The sequence below is a fragment of the Vicia villosa genome, linkage group LG2, assembly GCF_029867415.1.
Source record: "Vicia villosa cultivar HV-30 ecotype Madison, WI linkage group LG2, Vvil1.0, whole genome shotgun sequence".
NCBI lineage: Eukaryota > Viridiplantae > Streptophyta > Magnoliopsida > Fabales > Fabaceae > Vicia > Vicia villosa.
Window position 1 is genome coordinate 98,027,888 of NC_081181.1, and position 19,771 is coordinate 98,047,658.

Here is a 19,771-nt window from a genome sequence, read left to right on the forward strand (position 1 = left end):
ATTTTTATTCATATGAGAAACTATTTTTATTAAAGACTAAAAACTATTTATTTATTATGGTTTATCAACCAATCAAAATTCAAGGAAACAACAATTAAAAAAAAATCAATTAAAGAAAATAAAATTCTAAAAAGTCTAATTGGGTGAAAAAATGTTTTTGTCAATTTTTATTTGAAAAAAAGAATTATTAATTGCAAAAGATTTAAAAGCATAAAAAGAAAAATCAATTTTTATTATTTGTTTTTATGTTAACAGCAAGGGGGTGTAAAATCAATTAGCAATTAAACTAAAATTATGTACAAACAGAACTGGGCCCAAAATAGAAGGGGTGGAGATAGCAGGGTGTGTCATGGCCCAGTCAAAAGGCGCATGGTGTATTAGCACACTGGGGGTACGGTTTAGAAGAGGTGTGAGGCCCAAGGCGTGAGGCCCATGCATCTACTCCACTTGATTCTATTTCCTCTCTTCATTCATTTCATTTTATTATTATATGGCAGATTTTTTGAAGCATGTGTATTATTGTACTATTAGCATGCATATTGAAGCATTTAACGTAACACAACCATACATCAATCGGTGCAGTTAGATTTTAAAGTCACTAAAAGACAAAAGTGTCAATGAGCCAATCGTGAGCCAGCAACACATCACTTAATCATTTGAATAAGACAAAAGCACAGAATAATGGGAAGAGAGCCAACACATTCGTGCCACGTCACTGACGGAAAGGGAGGGGCAGTCAATACACAGACGCCGGAGATACCAACTCCGGTCATCTTCTTTGTTTAGCGCCGCCGCCGGAATTCGTAAAAAAACTCCAGAAATTCACGAAATTAACATCATTCGATTCAGAATTCGTCACTGATCACGGATCCGACACTAGATTTTGCTAACTCTTTCTCTATCATGCAAACAGATCGTGATTTTAAAACCCTAACCTAAACAAAACTTCACCAAAACTCGTTCCGACTACATCAATCAAATCACAAGCGCCTACGATATTCAAACACATGAATGAAACGTCCAAAGCTCATCATGACAATTAAAACAGAAACACATTCCAAGAAATTTGCAGGTGCGACTAATGCCATAGGTGAGGAAGCCACGTATACACTACATAAGTCTAACTGTGTTGTTATCATGGATAGAGTTTTCAGATCTTACCTGATGAAGTCTTGAATCCGAGCAAAGATAGAGATGATCTCCGCGAGCTGCTTCCACTTCCTTGAATCTTGGTGAGGACTGACAGAAGTGCTTGATGATGATGATGGATTTGAAACGAGTTTGCTGCGTTTGTTGCTTTGGTAGAGAGAAGGAGTGATGATGATGTTGATGCTGAAGGTGCAGTGATGAGAAGGTGCGTGGTGGTGGTTCTTGCGTGGTGGTGGAGAAGAGTGGGAGATTCGGTTATGGTGGTGGCGGAGGTGAAAGGAGATACTGATCAGAGTTTGTTAGGGGTTGTTGGAGGTGGCCGGAAGAGTTAGTTATGGTGGTGGAAGGAGTGGCCGGAATGAGGAAAGAGAGAGGGTGGGGGAGAATGAGGAGAGAAAGAGTGTGAAATGTGAGTGAGAGAGAGGAGAGTGTGTGAGTTTTTGTGGATCGTGACTGAATAAAGTGAGGGTTGCATATGCTTTTATAGGGCAAGTGTGAGGTGAATGGAATAGTTCTCTTGAGTGTGGGATTCCAATGAGTGAGCAATTTGCAGCAACTTTCCACTCCTCTTGAATGTGGGACTTTATTTGGCAATGCTTAATGCACAAGTTTGTGTAATTATGGCAAGTCTCCCAAATGATTTCACATATACAATGTGTGCATGGTTTAATGAAGAAAAGCTAATGGTGATGTGTTAATGCTATCAAGGTTTGCTGCAAGGTTCTACTATACCTCATGCCAAGAAAGATGCTCAAAGTGCTTTCTTCCCATGCTCATATCTCTCACCATAGTCCTCCAATTAAGCCATTTTTGGACTCATTGCAAAGAGGGCATGTAATGGAACAATATTGATGTCATAGGCTTCTTAGGATAATGCTTGGAGCTTCCACAAAGTAACATGGAACTTGGTTGCATGGCTGATGCATGCCCTACGTGTGCATGGCAAGGCTCAGCACTACATGCAGGGCGTAGGAATGATCTGGACCGGGGCATGACTTCAGAGTTCTCTTTCTTGTTCCATGCTTGCCCAAAATTAATGAAACAAGGTTTAATGGATAGGAGGCGTGGCAAAGAACACTTCAATATTAAGCTTGTTCAAAATGAAGGCTTGTGGAGGAAGAAAACTGCGTTTGAATTTAGCCCACCAAGTGTTTGTGGAAATGCCAGGTCATGACCTGGATTTTGGGCCTGCCTGGCGCTGCATCCTGGCTAGTGTGGAGGCGCTACTTTGGAAGCTTGCCTCTCACTCAATACTGGTTCAATTGACTCACTTCTTGCTTCAATGGATAGAGGGAATGGCAAGGAAGAGATACATACCAAGTTTGCACCCATGGCACTTCTGTAGAGCTCTAAAAATGGCTGGAGATTTGGCATGCCAGGTGTTTGTGAAAATGTCATGTCATGACCTGACTTGTGACCTGGAATAGGACTTGGTTCAAATGAGTTTCCAGCAACTTCCCCACACTTTAACTCTTCATACAAGCTTCAAGTGAAAAAATGTCCAACTGCAAAGTTGTTCTCCTCCATGAGAGGAACAACTTTGATGTTGGAAATTTTTCCAGAAAATGCCATTTGACACGTGTAATCCAGTGCTGAAGTGGACTGCTCATCAAGATTTAAAATTCCAAAAATTTTTCTAAGTGTTGGAAACTTGTCTTTTTGCTATTTTGGCAACTTTTTGTCAAACTCCCGATTTTATCCATTCTTCGACTTTTCTTGATTAATTTACCGCCAAAAGTCAATATTTGAATAATTCTCCTGATTTTGACCCAAAAGTCAACTGTTCTGGTTTTTCCGACTATTGATGAAATTCCCGATTAAATCTCTTCCAATCAAATCCAGTCACACAAACACCCCCATATGGTCAGCATGAGAAGTTTTCCACACATAGAAGCCATTCCCGATCAAATGTTGACCAGAAGGTCAACTGGTTGACTTTGGTCAAAGAAACCCTGATTTAAGGAACCAGATGATTTGCAAGCTTGCACTCTTCAATCAATGCCCTGATTTGAAGCAGAGAGACACCCCAATCCAGGAGGACTTCAATGAACATAGAGCCACATGATTATACCTCAGTTTTCTTATTCTCTGATCAAACTTCTTTGCAATGGAGCTTTTTCTTGCTAGCCTTTGAATAGTACCCATGGTATGGATGCATGAATATGAATTATGACCTAAGCGATGTATGTACATGAACCATAAGCCAGGTGAATAGGGTAGGACAAATTTGGGGTGTGACAGCTGCCCCTATTTAATCGTCTTATACTCGAAGGTGAGATTGGCGCTAGCCTTTCGAACATTCGGGATAGAAGAAGATTAAATACCAAGACCTGAAATTTGTCCTGAAAAGATGGTATGATCTTTATTCTTTTATTATTGTTTCGGTATCTGCTGGGGAAAGGGAAATTTTTGTTTTTTCCTGATGGGAATATTTACAGTGAGTAATGGGTTGGAATGGTGGTAACTTGTAACGTAGCTTGAGGTGCCAATACAAGGTTCCCGAAAGAAATGTTTCATGAAGCAATGACTGAAAGGAAATAGATCTCGTGCGACCTACGACTCAACATTGACTCGACAACGGGAGAGGATCTCGTGCGATCTTCAGGACAGAGGGGAAATAGACCTCGTGCGATCTACGACTCAACATCGACTCGACATCAGGAGAGGATCTCGTACGATCTTCAGGACAGAGGGGAAAAGATCTCGTGCGACCTATGACTCAACATCGGGAGAAGACCTCGTACGACCTTCAGGACTGAAAGGCAAAGATTTCGTACGATCTATGACTCAACATCGAGAGAAGACCTCGCACGATCTTCAGGACAGAGGGGAAATAGACCTCGTGCGATCTACGACTCAACATCGACTCGACATCAGGAGAGGATCTCGTACGATCTTCAGGACAGAGGGGAAAAGATCTCGTGCGACCTATGACTCAACATCGGGAGAAGACCTCGTACGACCTTCAAGACTGAAAGGAAAAGATTTCGTACGATCTATGACTCAACATCGAGAGAAGACCTCGCACGATCTTCAGGACAGAAAGGAAAAGATCTCGTGCGATCTACGACTCAACATCGACTCGACAATAAGAGAGGTAAGGAAAAGATCTCGTGCGACCTTATGACCTATCATTGGGAGAAGACCTCGTGCGACCTTTAAAACAGGGGGAAGAGTAGATCTCGTGCGACCTATGACTCAACATCGGGAGAAGACCTCGTACGACCTTCAGGACGAAAAGGGGATAGATCTCGTGCGACCTACGACTCAACATCGCCTCGACATCAGAAGGAGGAAAACAGAAAGACTTCGTGTCAGACATTTGTCAGGAATTGAGGACACCTCGTATCGGTACCACAGCTTAAAAGTGTTTGTAGTATGATAGCAGATATCAGGCAAAGTTTGTACAGGTAACAACTTTGAGAGGATGGGTCATTGTTCTGATTCAACATTGGCTCCTATTATCTGGCTTATGTTTCGTATGCATGTTTGAGTTTTTATGGCGTAATGATCCACTGTAATGGATATGCTACGCTTTTGAGGATGCGATGCTGTATGCAATGGATTCTATATGCAAAGAGTGCCAAATAAAGGCCCTGGTGGAACAGAAGAGTAGGATCGTTGGGGTCCGTTGCCGGTGATCTTGAGATGCCGTTGTGGGTGGGCGTTGGAAACTTCATAATGCCAAAGATTATTGGCAACTGTGTGGAGGATTAGAACATGACTCTGTTGGGGAGGAAGTGACTTTGCTCGACTTTCCTTACATCCCATACTGCTTGGGGAAATGTGAGTTTTGAGGGACCCTTCTTTGTCTGCCATATGGAGGAGGGACATGGATCTCTTTAGGTGCCCCGTGCCTACCAGTACTGATGAGTTACACGCTTGAACTTTCACGCGGGATGATGACGACCTTTGTGGCATGTCATAAGCCAAGATGACGGCTAGAACCTGCAACCTGCACAGAAAACAACGTTTGGATGCAAATGGTGCCCCTTAGAGCACTTTCATGTTTATGTAACATCATGTTTCGTTTTGATTTTGTGATTATTATTCCCCATGCTTTCAATGCAATGTTTAATAATGAATTAAATCACACCTCGCATGCGAAAAATGAAAAGCAGGAAAGAACGCTTTTTATCAAAAGATCATTTTATTGATGGAATGCCTATGAATAGGCTTCTGTACAAGGAAGCAACTCCTAAATGAGGTAGTTGCGAAGAAGAAAATAAAATGCAAATAGCAAAATGGCAAAGAGGAATGCTCGGATTTCCATTAAAACTGACATTGCTACAGTTCCCATATCCTCGATCCTCTCAATGCTTTGCTTCAGAAGGGTAATGGTTGGATTGATCTGTCCGTTCTGCCAAGGGCGTATAGTGGTCTTTGTGAAAGATATTCAGACTGCAGCCTCTCGCTTTAGATCCCTAACTTTTGCCTGGACCGCCCTTTCGGGTTTTCAATCCAGCGGGATACTCCTTTTTGCCTAAGTCGCCCTTTCGGGTTTTCAACTTAGCGGGTTATTCTTTTTTTTTTATCCCTAATTTTTGCCCAAACCCTTTTGGTTTGCCGGGATGCCCTTATTTTTGCCTAGGTACGTCGACCTAGCGGGTCTTTTATGCGTAGTATTTTTTGACTGAGTCTGAATTGACTGGAAGCGGAACGTCTTCCCCATCCATCTTTGTCAGGATTAAAGCACCACCTGAAAATGCTTTCTTCACAATGTATGGTCCCTCATAGTTGGGAGTCCATTTGCCCCTTGGATCGGTGTGAATTGGCAAGATCTTCCTTACGACTAGGTCACCTGTGTGGAATTCTCGAGGCCGAATCTTCTTGTCATACGCTTTCTTGATCCTCTTTTGGTACAACTGGCCATGGCAGATAGCAGATAAGCGTTTCTCCTCAATTAGATTGAGATGATCAAGCCTCGTTTGAACCCATTCTGTTTCATCGAGTTTGGCGTCCATCAAGACTCTCAACGAAGGAATTTCCACTTCGACAGGTAGTACGGCCTCCATACCGTAGACAAGAGAGAAGGGAGTTGCCCCAGTTGAAGTACGAACCGGAGTTCTATAGCCATGCAAAGCAAATGGCAATATCTCATGCCAATCTTTATACGTTCTAACCATTTTCTGGACAATCTTCTTTATATTCTTGTTAGCAGCTTCGACTGCGCCATTCATCTTTGGCCGATAGGGTGATGAATTGTGATGTTCAATCTTGAACTCTTCACACAACTCTGCCATCATCTTGTTATTAAGATTGGACCCATTATCAGTGATGATCTTGTTTGGAACCCCATATCGGCATATGATCTCTTTCTTGATGAAGCGAGTAACGACTTGCTTGGTTACGTTCTTGTAAGAAGCAGCTTCAACCCATTTGGTGAAGTAGTCGATAGCAACAAGAATAAATCTGTGTCCATTTGAAGCTTGTGGCTCTATCCGTCCGATCATGTCTATGCCCCACATAGCAAAGGGCCAAGGCGACGTCAGGACATTCAGAGGAGTTGGAGGAACATGAATTCTGTCGGCATACACTTGACATTTGTGACATTTCTTCACATACACATAACAATCACTTTCAATCGTCATCCAATAATATCCTGCTCGCAAGATCTTTTTGGCCATAGAATGTCCACTGGAATGAGTTCCAAAAGATCCTTCATGAATTTCCCGCATGATCAATTCTGCTTCGTGTCTATCCACGCATCTGAGCAAAACTGAATCATAGTTTCTTTTGTACAGGACGTCTCCTGACAAGAAGAACTTGGATGCTAATCTTCGAAGCGTTCGCTTATCACCAATCGTAGCATCTTCGGGATACTCTTGCTTCTCGACATACCTTTTGATGTCATAATACCATGGCTTTTCGTCATACACCCCTTCAGTAGTAAGACAATGAGCAGGAAATACATGTGCAGGTTCTTTGTAACGGAGGATCCTTATGTCTGGCACTTCTTTAGGGGAGCTAACTCTGAACATAGCCGCCAAAGTAGCCAAAGCATCTGCCAACTGATTCTCCTCTCGTGGGATATGATCGAAAGTGATTTCCTCGAAAGCGGGCAACAACTCCAAGATATAGTCCTTTTAAGGAACTAAGTTGGGGTGTCGTGTCTCCCAATCACCTCTTACTTGATGTATGACCAAGGCAGAATCCCCATAAACCTCAAGGATCTTGATCCTCATATCAATGGCTGCTTCGAGGCCCATTATGCAAGCTTCGTATTCTGCGACATTGTTTGTGCAATCAAAGCATATTCTAGCTGTGAAAGGGATGTGAGTTTGACGAGGAGAAGTCAAAACTGCCCCAATACCATGGCCCATAGCATTTGACGCACCGTCGAACGTGAGAGTCCATCGCTCTCCTGGTTCGGGTCCTTCACTATCATCCAGTTTCATGATATCTTCATCAGGAAAGTCAAACTTCATTGACTGATACTCTTCTAATGGCTGATGAGCAAGATGATCTGCAAGGACACTTCCTTTGATGGCCTTCTGTGTGACATACTGGATGTCGTATTCTGATAAAAGCATTTGCCATCGGGCTAGTCTTCCTGCAAGGGCCGGTTTTTCAAAGATGTACTTTATCGGGTCCATTTTGGAGATCAATAGAGTGGTGTGAGTCAACATATACTGCCTCAGTCGGCGAGCAGCCCATACCAAAGCACATCAAGTTTTCTCGAGTAGTGAGTAACGAGATTCACAATCGGTAAACTTTTTGCTTAGGTAATAAATGGCGCACTCTTTTCGACCAGACTCGTCATGTTGGCCCAGCACACACCCCATAGATCCTTCAAGCACAGTTAAGTACATGAGAAGCGGTCTTCCAGGAATCGGAGGCATGAGAATTGGTGGTTCTTGGAGATATTGCTTAATCTTTTCAAAGGCTTTTTGACAATGATCATCCCAACGGTTATCTTGATTCTTGCGCAGCAACTTAAAGATGGGTTCACAGGTGTCAGTGAGATGAGAAATGAACCTGGCTATGTAGTTCAATCTCCCAAGGAACCCTCGGACCTCTTTTTCGTTCTTCGGTGCTGGCATATTCTGTATTGCTCTTACTTTATCAGGGTCGACCTCAATCCCTCGTTGACTCACAATGAATCCAAGTAGCTTTCCTGATCGCACTCCAAAAGTGCACTTGTTTGGATTAAGCCTCAACTTGAATTTTCGCAAACGAGCAAACAATTTCTCAAGATATACCAAATGTTCCTCCTCAGTTTGGGATTTTGCAATCATATCATCGACGTACACCTCAATCTCTTTATGGATCATGTCATGAAAGAGAGTCACCATTGCTCGTTGATATGTTGCACCAGCATTCTTAAGACCAAAAGGCATCACCTTATAACAATACGTACCCCACGGAGTGGTGAAAGTAGTCTTGGTCATATCTTCAGGAGCCATCTTTATTTGATTATAGCCAGAAAAACCATCCATGAAGGAGAACACCGAATACTGAGCAGTGTTGTCGACTAGCACATCAATATGAGGTAGAGGGAAATCATCCTTCGGACTTGCCCTATTCAAATCTCGGTAGTCAACACACATGCGTACCTTTCTGTCCTTCTTAGGAACAGGTACTATGTTTGCAATCCAAGGAGGATACTCACACACAGATAAGAAACCAGCCTTCAACTGTTTTTCAACTTCTTCCTTGATTTTCAAAGCCATATCAGGTCGAGTTCTTCGTGGTTTTTGCTTTACAGGCGGACATTCTGGTTTGAGAGGTAGCCTGTGCATAACTATATCCGTGTCTAAACCAGGCATGTCTTCATATGACCAGGCGAAGATATCAACATACTCTCGAAGCAGCTCAATCAACCTTCTCTTTACATCACTTTGCAAAGCGGCACCTATCTTGACCTCTCTCTTTGCTTCTTCTGTACCGAGGTTGATGATTTCTATGGCTTCTTGATGTGGCTGAATAGATTTCTCCTCTTGTCTCAAAAGTCTTGCCAATTCCTCAGGGACTTCACAATCTTCCCCACTATCCTCATCAGCTTGGTCAATTGGATTCTCAAGGATATTAAGACGTGGAACTGTAACATTATCACTTTTGATGGAATTCGAGCCGGATCTGCACGATGGATGATTTATGCCTTAGAATGCAACACATAAAAAGGAAAAAAGAAGAAAAGCTTTGCCATTTTTGAAAAAGTTTTTTAAAGTAAAACAAAAATGAAAGAAATGGAACAGTAATTGCATGCGAAGATATGATTTTCATTCAATATTAAACAAATTGAAACAACACGGGGGCCCTTCTTTGTACAAGTGGTCAAGAATGCTTAGGGCGAAGCACATGACTTATCGAAACAAGAAAATTACATCTCCATAAAAGTGACTCTGGGGATGTCCAAGATAGTCCAATTGTTGAGCTTCTGTCCAGGCGCAGCATGGCAAATGAATCTGGAGAGATCTTCTTCATCATCATCATCCACGGCGAGAACCTGACTTCCAGAACTGGTGCTTGCACTGACGAACACTTGAGAAATGGGGGGAATCGCCTTCTTTCCAGGAATTATGCTGAGCTGAGCAGAAGAAGATGGTTGATACCCAAGGCCATACTTGTCTCGCTTCTCATGAACATCAATCAGCTTGCCCCAGGCACTATGGGGAGTACCAGCTTCTAAGAAGGCCTTAGCATCATTTAAAGACGAGAGGGGTGCTCCGAGTTCCTTCTTATTCTCAACCACGGGGAGTTTATCAACCGACACAATCTCTAAGGCTTGAAAAGGTGTCTCTTGTATCTCTCCCTCCACTTCAACATAACAGTATGATGCCAGATTATTGACTATCAGATCCTCTTCACCAGTGATCACAACAATCTTGTCATTCACAACAAATTTCAAACACTGATGGAGGGTAGATGTCACAGCCCCAGCAGCATGGATCCAAGGAAGACCCAAGAGGCAAGTGTATGAAGGACGTATATCCATAACATAGAAGGCAATATAGAACATGTGAGGGCCAATCAAGACAGGCAGATCAATTTCCCCTTCTACGGACCTTCTAGAACCATCAAACGCTCTGACACTCATAGTGCATGGTCTCATCATAATCCCATCCATACTCAGCTTAAACAAAGTGGTCTTGGGCATCACATTAAGAGAAGAACCTGTATCAATCAGAACTCGAGACAACACAGCATCCAGACACTTGACGGAGATATGCAATGCTTTGTTGTGTGCTCTACCCTCAGGTGGAAGTTCATCATCAGAAAAACCCAAACAATTACCAGCAGCAATGTTGGTCACAACCCCTTCAAACTGAGGCACGGTAATGTCTTGAGTCACGTGAGCGGAAGCCAGAACTTTCATCAGAGCATCACGATGAGCTTCAGAATGCACCAAGAGAGACAAGATGGAGATCTTGGCTTGGGTCTGATCAAGTTGGTCAATCACTTTGTAATCACTCTTCTTAATGATTTTCAAGAGTTGCTCGGCATCTTGTGCATTACGTGTTACAGGAGGATCAACAGCAACTTGCTTTCCTTTTGCTTGTGCACTAGCCTCTTTATTGGTCTCTTTAGGAGGCGGAGGAGGGGCAGCAAAGATCCGACCACTACGGGTAATGCCACTAGTGCCAGTAATATTAGTGATGCTAGAATTACCCACTGGAGGACAATCATATTTCTTCCCTCGAATATACACAGCATTATAACTCCAAGGAACAGCCTTGGAATTGCTCACAGAAAAGGGAACGAGAGATGAGGTTGAAGGGGTCAAAGAGGCGTCTGGAACCTGAATGACCAACGGAGTTCTCGGAGCTTGAATAGTCAATGGAGCACTCGGTGCATGAATAACCAACGGGGTCCTTGGGACTTGAATGGCCAAAGGGGTGCTCTGAGTTTTTGACGCCTCAGCAGGATGGTAAGGGATTTCTAGGATGGCCACATCTTCAACAGGAACGACCCTTTCCACTCTAAGAACACCTTCATCCATTAGTTTCTGGATTTCTTCTTTCAACCTAGCGCATTCCTCAGGATTAGAAGAACATTGCAAACAGTAGTCATGTAGCTCACACAAAACCTTTTGTTGCATAAGACGTTCTCTGACAACTGCTAGCGGCATCTTAACCTCATTAACATCTTTTACCAGGATCTGATCATCACATAACTCAATAGCATTGGTCGCACCAGCATGCGGAGGCATAGGGTTATTCTGCACATTGGGACCAATAGGAGTGAATGAGATAAGCTTGTCATCAAGAAGATCCTGAACTTTCAACTTGAATGCTCTACACTTTTCAATAGTATGGCCCGGAGCCCCTGAATGGAATTCACATCGAGCATTAACATCATAACCAGGAGGGAGAGGACTAGGTGGTGGTCCAAGTTCACGGAGTTGTACCAATTGACCAGCAAGCAACTGAGGGAGGATTTGGGCATATGACATTGGAACCGGATCGATGCGCCTATCTTGGAATCTTGTCCTTTGTGGGCCCCTTTGACCTTGAGGCCTAGGGTTCTGTTGACGATTCTGAGGAGCAGCAGCTTGTTGTTGTGGTACGAAAGGCTGTTGTGGTGCCATCCATGGTTGTGGGAGAGCAGCAGCATATGCTTGAGGGACATATGGACCAGGAATCGCATAAGGCATCGGATAATAAGGAGGTGGAACAGCAGAATATGTAGGAGCCCGAACTTGGTCAACAGAAGCGGTGCTAGTCTCACCTTCCTTCTTCTTCACAAACCCAGAATACGGCTTCTTACCATTACCACTTGAGGTGCTAGGATTAGTAACACCTTGAATGGTACCAGCTTTGACACAGTTCTCAACCCTTTCACCAATGATGACCACATCCGAAAAGGAAGGAGAAGTATTACTAACCATGTGCTGAAGATACGGCCCCTTTAGAGTTCCCATAAACAGATCAATCAACTCACGGTCCAAGAGAGGAGGTTGGACACGAGCAGCAAGCTCACGCCATCTCTGGGCGTACTCCTTAAAGGACTCTTCAGATTTCTGTGACATATTTTGCAGCTGTGCACGGCTAGGAGCCATAGCAGTATTGTAGTGGTATTGTTTCAAGAAGGCATCAACAAGTTCTCCCCAAGTACTAACATTAGACCTTTCGAGCTTCATATACCACTCTAACGGGGCTCCAGTGAGACTATCCTGGAAGAAATGCATAAGCAGAGGTTCATTCTCAGCGTGAGCGGCCATCTTACGGCAGTAGGAACGAATGTGAGTCTCTGGGCAGGTAACTCCCTTGTACTTATCAAAATCTGGCACCTTGAACTTCGGGGGAATAACAATCCCAGGTACCAAGCACATAGCAGCAGTGTCGAAACTCGAAGTTTTAGCAACCTCAACGGCCTTAAGGCGTTCTTCAAGAGCTTGGTACATCTTAGCAGTCTCAGTCAACTCAGCAGTAAGATCATGTTCAAGATCAATAACCTCATGGTGGTCATCCACTACTTTAAGTGTCTCATTGATAGGAGTCTCCTTAGTTTTCACCCCTCCATCAACAGAATTGGTAGGAGTATCTTTGATCAGCCCAGCAACGCTCTTTCTGAGCTCTTCCTGTCCTTGGACAACGACATGGAGAGTCTCCATAAGTTGGGTCATTCTTTCCCCCATAACATCCATATCCCTACGAAGGGCAGCTTGATTCTGTTCAAATTGGTCCATGATTCTCTTCTCGTTGTTTCTGGTGCGGTAAGGATGTAAGAAAGTCAGCTTCGTCGTCGGAAAAGAAATCTGATATTGGAAGGGACCCCAATTAGAATCCGATAAAAAACCTGTAAATGCAGTATGATATGAGTGCATGGGTGCATGTGTGCATGTTTTATTATTTTCAAGACTTTTTGGCTTTGCCTCAAACCAACAACACCAGATAATGGAAGAAATAATGAAGTATAACCAAGATAAGCGCAACCAAGAGAAGCAAACATAATTGATTAATTCTGCAACCAAGTTCTTGAAGTACAAAATATTCTGCTCCCATGAGCCAACAAATACAGAAATAAAATCAGGAATCCCATCCAACAGGTCTGGTGGTGATTCTACAACAAAAGCAACATTTAAGCAGGGTCCTCCATATCCACATGACGGAGGGGGCTCTCCCCAATGTTCTTATCACTCCAAGTCTTCATTTCTTCAAAGAGCTTCTTGGTCTCAACACGGGTGGGTCTCTTAATGATCTCTTGAATCAGCAGGTCTTTTCTGAAGTGCATTGTTTCCATGTGGCGATTCTTCACCTCCCAATACCTAGCTTCCTCTTGAACTTGGGCATTACTCTGGTCTTTTTCTCTTATCTGGCCCTTCAGCTTTCGGATCTCTTCATAACACTTCTCTATGGTATTCTGGCGATCCAACAAGAGTTTGTCTGCTTTCTTGCGACGAGATTTCTCTGAATTGGCATTTTCAGTCTGAATCTGGAGCTTTGTAGTCAACTCTGCCAACTGAGCCTCGTAATGTTCTTTTATCTTCTTCTCTTGGGTTTCAGTAGATTTAGAACTCACAGTCATTCTTGGCCTCTTCTGAGAAGTGCTCCCTCTAGCATATAATTCTTCAAGCTCTATTTCCCTTAATTTCAACTTATGAAGAGCAGAAAGCTTCTCTTGTCTAGCAGTGTTCATCTCAACATGCATCGTTTCCACTTGTTCAGTCAATTTTCGATTCTCTTCCACAGTTTGGTTGTAACGGGGCATGGAAACAATGTTGGGTTGTTTACCAGCAGGGGGGTATAAAGGATCCTGAGGGGAGAAAGGCATCCCTTGAGTATCAGCAACAGATTTGACCCAATTAGTATAATCCTCATAAGTAGCACAGTCTCTCTGACCAAAATGTTTCTTATCTCTCCAACAAATATTTTTCCAAGCTTGGGCGGCTTCTGCCATTTGCCCACTGTCAGTGGCAGCATGATAGAAAATATTCTCAGCAACCTCTGTTTGTTCAGGAGGACTTACAAAAGCGTATCCAAACGTTCTCCTAGCCAAGACGGGATTATAGTTGATTCCACCTCTAAGGCCCATAAGAGGTACGTTCTTGAACTTTCCGCAACTCATAACAACTTCCATGTCTTCTAAAGCTTTATTATACCAGACAATATCTTTAGCCCTCAGCCCCATAATCCTCTCAGCCCACTTAGATGTGTGCCTATTATCAACGAAAGCGCCACGCTCAGGCAGATGTGACCTGAACCATCGGTATAACAACGGAGCACAGAATCTAACCAGACCTCCCTTCTGACTACTCTTGTGATGAATGGAGTGATAAACATCCCCCAAAAGTGTAGGCACCGGATTCTGCAAGATGAATATATGAATTGCATTCATGTCGACAAAGTTAGGAACGTTTGAGAACATCACGATGCCATATATACTTAGAGCCAAGATAGCCCTAAATGTGTCCCATTCTTTTGCTTCAGCAACATCACAACCCCTTTTGACCAGAAACTCCATGCAAAAACCAAGACCTCCTCCCTTCTTAGTGAGATTTGCTTCCACGACCGACTTGCTCAAATAAAGAGCCTTAGCAATTTCAATGGAATCAGGGGCCTTCATGGTGCCATAGTATGGTACTTCCTTCTTTATAGGAACGCCAAGAAATAAGGAATACTCTTCTAAAGTCGGAACCAAGAGGTAGTCAGTGAACGTGAAGCAGCGAAGGGAAGGATTATAGAACTGAAGCAAAGTGTGAACTCCCTCTTGCTCGTACTTGGTGAACGGCATCTTGAGAAGACTCAGAATGTACCCATATTTTTCTCGGAAATTGGTTGACTCATCTGGCGTAATCTTCTTTGCTAAACACCCAAGGGAATCCAGATTCGGATTCAGGAAAGAATAAGAGGGGTTGCGTCTACCAGTCTTCATTGATGTGGCCATGTGTTGGTCGAAGACAAAGCCAAAAGTTCCTGAAAATAAATGAACATGCATGTTAAATGATATGGCGGAATGCATTTCATTGGGAGAATCCTAAAGCCTTTTCATTATTTCTTTTCGTTTCTTTTCTTTTCTTCTTTCTTCTCCTTTTTTTTTTTGCAAAAAATGTATATTTTGTCACTATTTTTTTTTTTTGAAATAGACTTTAGGATTCTCCACGAATGAAGTGAGGTGGATGCAATAACATGATGTGTCATGTGTGTGATGTAGTGAGAGACTGAATGTCCCTCGCAGCTCTGAATAACTGGGTAACACTGACTATAGCAGGTTCAAAATTCCGGCTTCAGATTGCAAAATGGAAATCAGGGTATGATGAAGGCTAGTATCCTGTCCCACCCCAAACTCACAGGTATGAATTCTAGACACGGACAGGTGGTCCCTAATGGTCACTAGGGTCTACAGTTCCCATGGGGTACAAAGTGTTTGAGGCAGCAAGCGTGCCAGACACAGTGTTCCATGAAAGAACCTCGCCCGGTTGTGGTACCCCATGTTGAACTCGATCGTAGCAAGAGCCACGGGAGTCAACATGAGCATCCACGCTAATCCTATGTGTCACTGGCCTGGGTAGTGGGCCTTTTACCTCACAAAAACCCCCCACCTGCAAAACAAAGCAGAAAAATATGTGGCCCCCACGGGGACCCATAATATAGTCCAGATGCATGATGTGCAAGCAGAAAATAAACATGATATGCAAGCAGAAAATAAACATGCAAACATATATACAAGATATAGACATAAAAAACAAATAAACACCCAATAAAATAAAACAAACAAAGGCTAGGATCGACTTGCTTAGGTAATCCCCAGCAGAGTCGCCAGCTGTCGCACGCTCGCGAAAAAGGAACAGAGTCGCCACCAATATATTTATCCCATAAGGGAAAGGAATATCAGAAAACCTAACAAAGGAAGGAACAAGGTCTTGCGACCAGAGAATTTAGGTACGGGAGTCGGTTACGCAAGGGGAAGGTATTAGCACCCCTCGCGCCCATCGTACTCGATGGTACCCACCTATGTTTGTTTCTATCTAAAGGGTGTATCTATGTCTACTTATATGTGAATGCATGCAAAAAGAGATACGGAGAAAAGAAGGAATTATTTACAAATGTGCTCGTTCAAGCTCCGCGACTTGATGCCTACGTATCCTTTTCAGGAATCAGAGCGCCGTAGTTCGGCTCACGATTTTCTGTTTGTTTTTGTGTTTTTTAGTTGGGCGGAGTTAACGCTCGCGCTCTTGCATAAGGGGACAGCCTAGGATGCAATAGAGCGGAGATAACAATGCCCTTAAGAAAGGAGAGAAGAGAGAGAGTTTGAGTGTTTCGAGGAAATCCCTAAAGCAAGGGAAACTCGAGTTACTCTTTGGTTTGTGTCTTTTAGAATTTGGGAACTTACGCCCGAATGGAACCCTAAAGCAAGGGAAATCCAGGCACTCGAATGATTCCCTAAAGCAAGGGAGATTCAAGCTTCCATTCCCTTTTTAATGATTTTCACTTTTTTATTAATGTTTTTTAAGTGTTTTCTTTGTATTTTTTAAAGGGATTTTATTTTGAATATTTATTAGTGTTTTATGTTGAAAAGAAAAAGAATGAAAGAGGGGGACTAGCCTAATTTCTAAGCCTAATGTCATTCTAATTCTAAATCCTAATAGAAGTGGGGAAGAGATTATTTAAGCATTTCACAATATAAGAAAATATTCAAAAAATAAAAGGAACAAAGTCTAAACTATTTATGAAAATATTCACAAGCAATTGCATTTTTATTCATATGAGAAACTATTTTTATTAAAGACTAAAAACTATTTATTTATTATGGTTTATCAACCAATCAAAATTCAAGGAAACAACAATTAAAAAAAAATCAATTAAAGAAAATAAAATTCTAAAAAGTCTAATTGGGTGAAAAATGTTTTTGTCAATTTTTATTTGAAAAAAAGAATTATTAATTGCAAAAGATTTAAAAGCATAAAAAGAAAAATCAATTTTTATTATTTGTTTTTTTGTTAACAGCAAGGGGGTGTAAAATCAATTAGCAATTAAACTAAAATTATGTACAAACAGAACTGGGCCCAAAATAGAAGGGGTGGAGATAGCAGGGTGTGTCATGGCCCAGTCAAAAGGCGCATGGTGTATTAGCACACTGGGGGTACGGTTTAGAAGAGGTGTGAGGCCCAAGGCGTGAGGCCCATGCATCTACTCCACTTGATGCTATTTCCTCTCTTCATTCATTTCATTTTATTATTATATGGCAGATTTTTTGAAGCATGTGTATTATTGTACTATTAGCATGCATATTGAAGCATTTAACGTAACACAACCATACATCAATCGGTGCAGTTAGATTTTAAAGTCACTAAAAGACAAAAGTGTCAATGAGCCAATCGTGAGCCAGCAACACATCACTTAATCATTTGAATAAGACAAAAGCACAGAATAATGGGAAGAGAGCCAACACATTCGTGCCACGTCACTGACGGAAAGGGAGGGGCAGTCAATACACAGACGCCGGAGATACCAACTCCGGTCATCTTCTTTGTTTAGCGCCGCCGCCGGAATTCGTAAAAAAACTCCAGAAATTCACGAAATTAACATCATTCGATTCAGAATTCGTCACTGATCACGGATCCGGCACTAGATTTTGCTAACTCTTTCTCTATCATGCAAACAGATCGTGATTTTAAAACCCTAACCTAAACAAAACTTCACCAAAACTCGTTCCGACTACATCAATCAAATCACAAGCGCCTACGATATTAAAACACATGAATGAAACGTCCAAAGCTCATCATGACAATTAATACAGAAACACATTCCAAGAAATTTGCAGGTGCGACTAATGCCATAGGTGAGGAAGCCACGTATACACTACATAAGTCTAACTGTGTTGTTATCATGGATAGAGTTTTCAGATCTTACCTGATGAAGTCTTGAATCCGAGCAAAGATAGAGATGATCTCCGCGAGCTGCTTCCACTTCCTTGAATCTTGGTGAGGACTGACAGAAGTGCTTGATGATGATGATGGATTTGAAACGAGTTTGCTGCATTTGTTGCTTTGGTAGAGAGAAGGAGTGATGATGATGTTGATGATGAAGGTGCAGTGATGAGAAGGTGCGTGGTGGTGGTTCTTGCGTGGTGGTGGAGAAGAGTGGGAGATTCGGTTATGGTGGTGGCGGAGGTGAAAGGAGATACTGATCAGAGTTTGTTAGGGGTTGTTGGAGGTGGCCGGAAGAGTTAGTTATGGTGGTGGAAGGAGTGGCCGGAATGAGGAAAGAGAGAGGGTGGGGGAGAATGAGGAGAGAAAGAGTGTGAAATGTGAGTGAGAGAGAGGAGAGTGTGTGAGTTTTTGTGGATCGTGACTGAATAAAGTGAGGGTTGCATATGCTTTTATAGGGCAAGTGTGAGGTGAACGGAATAGTTCTCTTGAGTGTGAGATTCCAATGAGTGAGCAATTTGCAGCAACTTTCCACTCCTCTTGAATGTGGGACTTTATTTGGCAATGCTTAATGCACAAGTTTGTGTAATTATGGCAAGTCTCCCAAATGCTTTCACATATACAATGTGTGCATGGTTTAATGAAGAAAAGCTAATGGTGATGTGTTAATGCTATCAAGGTTTGCTGCAAGGTTCTACTATACCTCATGCCAAGAAAGATGCTCAAAGTGCTTTCTTCCCATGCTCATATCTCTCACCATAGTCCTCCAATTAAGCCATTTTTGGACTCATTGCAAAGAGGGCATGTAATGGAACAATATTGATGTCATAGGCTTCTTGGGATAATGCTTGGAGCTTCCACAAAGTAACATGGAACTTGGTTGCATGGCTGATGCATGCCCTACGTGTGCATGGCAAGGCTCAGCACTACATGCAGGGCGTAGGAATGATCTGGACCGGGGCATGACTTCAGAGTTCTCTTTCTTGTTCCATGCTTGCCCAAAATTAATGAAACAAGGTTTAATGGATAGGGGGCGTGGCAAAGAACACTTCAATATTAAGCTTGTTCAAAATGAAGGCTTGTGGAGGAAGAAAACTGCGTTTGAATTTAGCCCACCAAGTGTTTGTGGAAATGCCAGGTCATGACCTGGATTTTGGGCCTGCCTGGCGCTGCATCCTGGCTAGTGTGGAGGCGCTACTTTGGAAGCTTGCCTCTCACTCAATACTGGTTCAATTGACTCACTTCTTGCTTCAATGGATAGAGGGGATGGCAAGGAAGAGATACATACCAAGTTTGCACCCATGGCACTTCTGTAGAGCTCTAAAAATGGCTGGAGATTTGGCATGCCAGGTGTTTGTGAAAATGTCATGTCATGACCTGACTTGTGACCTGGAATAGGACTTGGTTCAAATGAGTTTCCAGCAACTTCCCCGCACTTTAACTCTTCATACAAGCTTCAAGTGAAAAAATGTCCAACTGCAAAGTTGTTCTCCTCCATGAGAGGAACAACTTTGATGTTGGAAAATTTTCCAGAAAATGCCATTTGACACGTGTAATCCAGTGCTGAAGTGGACTGCTCATCAAGATTTAAAATTCCAAAATTTTTTCTAAGTGTTGGAAACTTGTCTTTTTGCTATTTTGGCAACTTTTTGTCAAACTCCCGATTTTATCCATTCTTCGACTTTTCTTGATTAATTTTCCGCCAAAAGTCAATATTTGAATAATTCTCCTGATTTTGACCCAAAAGTCAATTGTTCTGGTTTTTCCGACTATTGATGAAATTCCCGATTAAATCTCTTCCAATCAAAT

At 42.5% G+C, this 19,771-nt stretch overlaps 1 protein-coding gene across 1 annotated transcript; it reads right to left on the reverse strand.

Annotated features, from left to right (window-relative positions):
• Nucleotides 1-13,173: 13,173 nt before the first annotated feature.
• On the reverse strand, nucleotides 13,174-14,826 carry LOC131649644 (uncharacterized). Its single transcript, XM_058919397.1, has 2 exons — nucleotides 13,827-14,826; nucleotides 13,174-13,670 (listed from the first exon to the last, which is right to left on the reverse strand). The coding sequence occupies exons 1-2, from the start codon at nucleotides 14,824-14,826 to the stop codon at nucleotides 13,174-13,176; spliced, it is 1,497 nt and encodes a 498-aa protein (XP_058775380.1).
• Nucleotides 14,827-19,771: the final 4,945 nt, after the last annotated feature.